Genomic DNA, 8692 nt, shown 5'->3' on the forward strand with positions numbered 1-8692 from the left:
TGTGTTCAGGGTGATGAGCTGTGTTGCTTTTACGCCAAACATAACGTTTTGCATTGTTGCCAAAAAGTTTGATTTTGGTTTCATCTGACCAGAGCACCTTCTTCCACATGTTTGGTGTGTCTCCCAGGTGGCTTGTGGCAAACTGTAAACGACACTTTTTATGGATATCTTTAAGAAATGGCTTTCTTCTTGCCACTCTTCCATAAAGGCCAGATTTGTGCAGCATACGACTGATTGTTGTCCTATGGACAGAGTCTCCCACCTCAGCTGTAGATCTCTGCAGTTCATCCAGAGTGATCATGGGCCTCTTGGCTGCATCTCTGATCAGTCTTCTCCTTGTATGAGCTGAAAGTTTAGAGGGACGGCCAGGTCTTGGTAGATTTGCAGTGGTCTGATACTCCTTCCATTTCAATATTATCGCTTGCACAGTGCTCCTTGGGATGTTTAAAGCTTGGGAAATCTTTTTGTATCCAAATCCGGCTTTAAACTTCTCCACAACAGTATCTCGGACCTGCCTGGTGTGTTCCTTGTTCTTCATGATGCTCTCTGCGCTTTAAACGGACCTCTGAGACTATCACAGTGCAGGTGCATTTATACGGAGACTTGATTACACACAGGTGGATTCTATTTATCATCATTAGTCATTTAGGTCAACATTGGATCATTCAGAGATCCTCACTGAACTTCTGGAGAGAGTTTGCTGCACTGAAAGTAAAGGGGCTGAATAATTTTGCACGCCCAATTTTTCAGTTTTTTATTTGTTAAAAAAGTTTGAAATATCCAATAAATTTCGTTCCACTTCATGATTGTGTCCCACTTGTTGTTGATTCTTCACAAAAAATTACAGTTTCATATCTTTATGTTTGAAGCCTGAAATGTGGCAAAAGGTCGCAAAGTTCAAGGGGGCCGAATACTTTCGCAAGGCACTGTATATAGAAACATTGAGGTTTCCCCACAATTTAAATATCTGAGATAAATACAGTTTGGGTATTAAAATGATGCTAGTACTGTATTGGTAAAAGAAGGTGATTTTAAAACGTATTTTCAGCTTCCATCCACTTAAAATATGCAGATTTTGGTTTCATCTGACCAGAGCACCTTCTTCCACATGTTTGGTGTGTCTCCCAGGTGGCTTGTGGCAAACTGTAAACGACACTTTTTATGGATATCTTTAAGAAATGGCTTTCTTCTTGCCACTCTTCCATAAAGGCCAGATTTGTGCAGCATACGACTGATTGTTGTCCTATGGACAGAGTCTCCCACCTCAGCTGTAGATCTCTGCAGTTCATCCAGAGTGATCATGGGCCTCTTGGCTGCATCTCTGATCAGTCTTCTCCTTGTATGAGCTGAAAGTTTAGAGGGACGGCCAGGTCTTGGTAGATTTGCAGTGGTCTGATACTCCTTCCATTTCAATATTATCGCTTGCACAGTGCTCCTTGGGATGTTTAAAGCTTGGGAAATCTTTTTGTATCCAAATCCGGCTTTAAACTTCTCCACAACAGTATCTCGGACCTGCCTGGTGTGTTCCTTGTTCTTCATGATGCTCTCTGCGCTTTAAACGGACCTCTGAGACTATCACAGTGCAGGTGCATTTATACGGAGACTTGATTACACACAGGTGGATTCTATTTATCATCATTAGTCATTTAGGTCAACATTGGATCATTCAGAGATCCTCACTGAACTTCTGGAGAGAGTTTGCTGCACTGAAAGTAAAGGGGCTGAATAATTTTGCACGCCCAATTTTTCAGTTTTTTATTTGTTAAAAAAGTTTGAAATATCCAATAAATTTCGTTCCACTTCATGATTGTGTCCCACTTGTTGTTGATTCTTCACAAAAAATTACAGTTTCATATCTTTATGTTTGAAGCCTGAAATGTGGCAAAAGGTCGCAAAGTTCAAGGGGGCCGAATACTTTCGCAAGGCACTGTATATAGAAACATTGAGGTTTCCCCACAATTTAAATATCTGAGATAAATACAGTTTGGGTATTAAAATGATGCTAGTACTGTATTGGTAAAAGAAGGTGATTTTAAAACGTATTTTCAGCTTCCATCCACTTAAAATATGCAGATGTAGCTTGAACCTCAAACCGCAGTGTATCGACGATAATGTAAATAACACCAAGCTCCAAACAATAAGTTTAGACATGTTTACAGGTAAGAACTCAACTTTACTATGATGAATACGATAATGTTCATAATGGTAATTGTTTATTATCAGTTTAAAAATGTTTAGTAAAATGTGACCAAGAGTGAGTTTTTGGAACATTTATAAATAGAGGTGTGAGAGTCTGTGTGATGTATTTAAACACACAAAATAATTTAGAATAATATATCGTGATTAATTTTGTATAATAATTGTGTAAAACGTTCTTGGTAATGTATTTAGTTGTTATTGATGTCTATATTTATTTGCACAAGGCACAAAGGTCATTTTGCTGTTTTAAGTTTACGGTTTCAATTTAAAATGAAAAGTTAAACTGTAAGTAGACAGAAATCTCAGTGTGATAACATTAGTAAATAACATGAGCTATGGTGAATTAAAAACTCCAGTGATCCCGGAACCAATCCCATTTTTCTTCCCATTGACATATATTGACTAGTGATTATACCAATAAATAAAGGTTTTAGCACACCTGCAATGTGAGAGGGACGTTTCTCCATCATTGAAAAAGTGAGGGGGACATGTCCCCCATGTAAATTACGCCTATGCCCATAGTGGCTTTTGATATGTTGCATACCAATTTTGCCAAAATTTAAAAGCCACCATTCGAGGAGAAGAGTTTCGCAGCCAATAGACACCCATCCCTTGTGTGGGGAATTGAGACAAGGCAACACTGAGTGACAAGCTGTAATGTTGCATTTACTGTACATTGAGCTTTCCAATTGGTTGTCTTTGTTGGCCTCACTCTCATTTTGTCAGTGTAGTCTAGTGGGAAAATATATTTAGTATTTAAAATATATATATATTTTTCTGTCTTGTAAACTGTTACACTATAGCTCCATAGCTCCTATTTTTACTTACGGTAGTTTCAGTTATCTGAAGTGCTTGAGGTAAATAAATAAATAAATAACGGTAAACATTTTGTTTTATGTTATTTCAAATTAAGATACACAAGTCTCCAAATTAGTTTCTATTAATATTCTTTACTGATAGTCCCACAATAAAACACTCAGAATAGAGTAATCTCTGCTGAAATAGGTTCTTCCATCATTCCTGTAATTAGATTCAACTGTAAATATAATAGAGCTGTTGAGGTTTAAATGGTAAAAGAAAAGACAGAATTCAAACCAATGCAATATTCATACTAAACAAATAGTTACTGTTTATGGGGATGTTGAATTGATTTTAAGTGTTTCTAATTTATAGTATTTTTTATGCATTGTTTACCATCTGGAATTTAATACTGGTATGTAAAAATCAACCATTATTGAAATAAATACAAAAGTAAAATAAAAATGAGACTATCAAACAAAATTAAATGTGCTTTTTCACTGAAAAATATTAGGGCCTTTTACACAAAAGGTTTAAACATTGAATTTATTAAACATAGATGTATAGCCTTCATTTCTAACTGTATTCTTACATTCCACTGGAGGTTTTCTTTAGCTCAGAGACATATTTATTTATTTATTTATTTTTGCATACAATTTTGCATTGCTTATTCCAAGGAGACAGTGGATTATGGTGAAATAGTTAGTGTTGCCATTTCTGTTATCTGCTAATGCTTCTGCAGTTATTTCTTCATTGGTATTATAATGGCATCCCACTTATATTTTTTTAAGCTTTTTTGTAAAAGAGGTGCAGATAAATATACATATCCGTAAGGTCATGACTTTTGAGATCAACATCATGAAATTTGTATAGAACCACAATATACAGCTATTATACAAAAATACATGAACAGATGCATTTTGCATTATATACAAAAGGGTATCAAAAGACAACAAAACTAAATAGAATACTTTGTTATACAGGTATAAGCAGTAATAATTCAGAGGATGCCAGTGCAGTCACTGTACTCAAAACTCCAATACCACGACCCAGAGAGGGGTAAGCTAAACTCAAACCATTCAAAAAGTTGCATAGGCCAATGTTACTTCAGCAACCTACTGTAATTGTATACATTTTTGTTTTTTAGGAAACAAAATAACCCCCCATTGAAGCCCGTAAGTATATACAGAAAAACCTGTTTAATCCAGCTCCTCTGCAAGACTAAATATATCATATGGAGTGTCTCATGTTTACATCATTTTTTCTCATTACAGAAACCTAACTTACCATCAAAAGGTAAGTTTGCCTACAGGTGAAAGTAACATTGTTTTAAATGTCATCATTTGTAAGGGATGCCCTTTAGATTATATTGACACAAGAAGACAGCAGAAGACAGTGCTTCATTGGACAGATACCTGATGTCTTCAGAATGGAGTTAGCGATTGAGCAGCATCTCTAAATTTAATATCTACAGTACTGACCTTAATAATGTCATGGATGCAAAGTAGGACAAATTACCTTCAAATGATCATAGGATACATAGGATGCAATATACATGAACACAAGAATGTGGCAATAGACAAGTTCATATCTGTAACTATTCCTATGCTAGATGTATAAAAGGTGAAACAACTTCCTTAGTAGACTTTTGCATGCCACGTATAGCCTGCATTTCCGTCTAATGGACCCTTGTCTTTTAAAATGTCTCAATCTTCCAAAGTGGAGTTGTCTGTTTTATAGGCTGCTCTTTGTTACCACCAAGTAGAAACATCTATTTTTTTATTGCTTTAAAATGTTTGTTTCTCCCCCCAACCCCAACAGATAGACCTGCAGCTATGAAACATAGCCCCCTGAATGTAGCTTCAGAATTCGCTGCAAGAATCAAGTAATGCATTTTAGTATTTACTCCCATTCATCATTCAAATGCACACTTCAGTGCTTATCGATCCTAAACTGCATACATCACATTTCACAGGCCTCCACTTCCAGGGCAAAACCCAGGCACAACTCCACCCAGTAAGTAAAAGTCATGTCATTATAATAACAATTTGTATTCACTGTCAACTAGAAAGGTTTAACTGTAACTAGCAATTTGCCGTATATGCTGGACAATTACCATTATTTGTTTATTTTACAAAGAATACTTGATACACACAAAAGGATGACCCCACCTGCATATATTAGCTGTTTTCTGCCCCCTAGAGGTTTGTAAACAACTTGATTTTTAATTGGTGCAAAAAAAGTAGGTGTATTACAGTACGTAGGTCCTAAAAAAGTTACAATGTTATTTTCTAAAAAATATTTTCGTTATATATTAGCAAAGTTTTAGAACTTTGTTACAATTACATACACAGGACTATTGTTTTTACCATGTTTCCAAATACTAGTCCAATTGAAGTACATTGCAATATGTCACACGCTGCAGGTTCTTCTACACAGTTTATTATTATTATTATTATTATTATTATTGGGATTAGATTGTATATCCATATAAAGCACCAGGTGCTGTCTGGTTTAGTAAAAGCTCATTTCAAGGTTTTGTTTTGGATGAATGTCAAAAGGGAACACACAGATTAAATGAACCAGTGAATCTGTGAAGGTTAAGGCTTTTTCTTTCCTTACTGTAAAACATCTGTTTTCTTGCAGAAGTTCCTGCAGTCACAAATAGAGGGTCCCTACCACGGACTGGCCCGAGTTCTGCAGAACAGGTACGGGGACTGTGACTTTGGCAGGGGATATGTATTTTACATTTGTTATACGTTTTGTTTGCCTAAATAATGAACAACCTTGTCATTATTTAAGGGTTCTCTAAATATCTTAAATAGATTTAGAAAAGACGTGCATATCTGTTGACACAGATTGTAAACCATACAGATGTGTGCTGAACAAAAACCTAGAGAAGATTAATAATCTTCGTCTTTTTCTTTCCAAGGATGCTGGTGTTTATAATAAAGTTTGGTATGCCAGTTCCAGTGACCGAAAGACTGCGGAAGAGGCCTTGGTCAGAACAAACAAGGTATGCTTTTATTGAAGAAAGTAATTCATTAAATTCAAAGAGAAACTCGGTATGCTTTTGTTTAGGTTCACTTTGCATCAATCTCTATTGAGGCAGCCTGTGGCTTCATTAGTGATCTCAAATTCCTGTCTAACATTCAAGTACATCTGATACATGTGACAATTACCCTGTCCCTCTGCAGCACTCTGACCCCCGTGGATTTAAGAACAACCACATTTACACCATTGACATTCTTACATCCACTCGTGTGTTGCAGGGGGACAGGTTAATGGTTTCAATTAAAGTACATCTCAATATTTGCATTTTTTTTATATATTTTTTTTAAAATAGGATGGGTCGTTTCTCATAAGAAAAAGCTCTGGTCAGGATGCAAAGCAACCATTTACTTTAGTTGTGTTCTACAAGAAAAAGGTCTACAATATCCCTGTGCGCTATATTGAATCATCACGGCAGTATGCTCTGGGTAAAGAGAAGACTGGAGAAGAGGTGAGCTGTTATTTCTGTTGTTTAACCATACATACAATAGCCACATTTTGACTCCAATAAAACCAATTTATCCTAATACCAATACAGTATATTGAATTCCAGTCACACCCCTACTTGCGAGGCCAAATACAATTACTAATTGCATTCATCTCTTTACAAAAACACAAAATTACTCCAAGAAACTTTTCATTTCAAGGTGCCAACATGTTACAAAAATAAATCACTAGAGGATTAGCAGAAGCTCCAGCATAGTGCTTAACAGGAAAAGAAAATGCAGTAGCAATCCATGTAATTTAGCTACTAAACTCAAATCTTGAGTTCACTAAACTTTTTATGCATGATGTGCAGAATTAGATTTTATAACCAGGATTCAACTCCATTCAAAGTTCTGACTCACTGAAGCAATGCTCCAAACTTCCAGTCACAACATGGTAGGTACAAGAGACCTTCTCAAAACCCTCTCAAAATGGCTTTGCACAAAGACGCATTGCACAAGGACTCACATTGACTGTTTATTAGAGTCACAGATATTGGAGCATATTCATTAAGGATTTACCACTGTGCTAATTTTGCACCATTTTTGTAAAGCGGAATGAATAGTTGAGAAGTGCTCCATATAACTTAAAAAATATTTTTTCAATTAAACTCACAAAAAATCTTAAAGGTTTTAATAATCTGGGGGTTATGTTCATGGCTGTACTTCCTTTCTTTCAGTTTTATTAACTCTTAAGAGATTAATAGCCTCAAATTACATGACTGTTGTGTATTGCTGTAGCTCTTGTACCCAAATTCGGCTTGGGAGACATTTCTAATAATTTCTAGAACTCCAGTGAGAAATAATAGGCAGTGCAAGTCTCAGCGTATTCTAACCTTAGTATTACATGTAGTGAAATAAAGAATGGAACTGTTTTGAAAATGTATCCTTGATCCTCCTCTGTGAATTGTAGAGATGGTTGAAATTGGAGCAAGCCTGAGAATGCAGAACATTACTGATATTTTTTAAGATACCTGACCCTAGTATTTGAATACAGAGATGTGTCAATGAGCCTGCATTACATTATTGACCAACCAAGGCCATTATGCAACTAACAATGCACAACATTTGTATAATATCTCTTACTTGAGCAGAGAATGGTTATGTAAAACTGGTAGGTATAATCACCATCATCCACAATAGGAATCATATTATTGTATCAGTTTTAGTCCGATTGCTAAAAAAGCCCAAAGTATTTGTAAAAATGTGTCAAGGGACACACCACGCCAAAATTGAATCTCTCTCACAATGCATTTTTATCTTTTTGTATTTAAATGGCCACCTTCTTATGCAATAAACACTGTACATCATGAACGACTCAACTAAAACAAATCTAAATGTTCAGGCTAATTCTTTATTTTTTCCTTCAATCAGCGTTTTGGAAGTGTGTCTGGTATAATTGAGAATCATCAGAAGACCCCATTGGTACTAATTGACAACCAGAGCAATACCAAGGACTCAACAAAACTGAAACACCCTGTTAAAGTTTAACAACCAAAACCTTTTTCACATAATCTACTGTACATTCTTCTGCTAAATAAAGGTTCCAATATAGAATCTACTGTAAGCAACAGGATTGGATGAAATCAAATTGATGGCCAGGACAGATCTATTACTATGACTAGTTTTGTTAGCTCCATAAACCTTTTTATTTAAAATCAGGCATCAGTAGCAACAGACAGAACCATAAACTGAATGTAAATCACAAAACAAATAAAAATACACTGACTCAAGGATCTGTACAGTTATGCTTAATTTTACTTCAGATTGCAAGTATTATACACATACAAATTGTACCTAGAATGTGTAAACTTTTTTCTTTTTTTTTGTATTATTGTAGTGAAAAACCGATTCATACAAAAGCAATTTACTACAAATTTGGAAATATGTTATTTTTATCAATGTATTTATTGTTCCTCAGAGGCTAAGGTTAAGAGTAAGACTTATGTCTAATTCTAAAAATCTGTGTACAAAACATGACTAATGACAAAAATACTTAAACATTTTTAAACTCTGAAATGCTTGATTTGTATATATTTATAATAAAGAACTATTACGGAAAAAGCCACAATTTTATAAATACTCTATACTGCAGATATCTGCCTAAAAAAAAGTTTAATCTTAATTTGTAACATTTTAAACAAATGTCTAAATTATAA

At 35.1% G+C, this 8692-nt stretch overlaps 1 protein-coding gene across 7 annotated transcripts in view; it reads left to right on the forward strand.

Moving 5' to 3' along the window:
• The window catches only part of LOC117418546 (B-cell linker protein), a 57432-nt gene extending 48835 nt beyond the window's left edge, over positions 1 to 8597 (forward strand). For all 7 annotated transcript variants that reach the window (XM_059035789.1, XM_059035790.1, XM_059035794.1 and 4 more), the window contains 9 exons: positions 3981 to 4056; positions 4145 to 4172; positions 4272 to 4293; positions 4819 to 4882; positions 4973 to 5013; positions 5644 to 5705; positions 5930 to 6013; positions 6344 to 6499; positions 7908 to 8597. In XM_059035789.1, coding sequence (XP_058891772.1) covers positions 3981 to 4056; positions 4145 to 4172; positions 4272 to 4293; positions 4819 to 4882; positions 4973 to 5013; positions 5644 to 5705; positions 5930 to 6013; positions 6344 to 6499; positions 7908 to 8024 — 650 coding nt within the window. In that variant the 3' untranslated portion in view covers positions 8025 to 8597. The remainder of the gene's footprint in view (positions 1 to 3980; positions 4057 to 4144; positions 4173 to 4271; positions 4294 to 4818; positions 4883 to 4972; positions 5014 to 5643; positions 5706 to 5929; positions 6014 to 6343; positions 6500 to 7907) is intronic.
• Positions 8598 to 8692: the final 95 nt, after the last annotated feature.

Source organism: Acipenser ruthenus, chromosome 13 (genome assembly GCF_902713425.1).
Source record: "Acipenser ruthenus chromosome 13, fAciRut3.2 maternal haplotype, whole genome shotgun sequence".
Lineage (NCBI taxonomy): Eukaryota > Metazoa > Chordata > Actinopteri > Acipenseriformes > Acipenseridae > Acipenser > Acipenser ruthenus.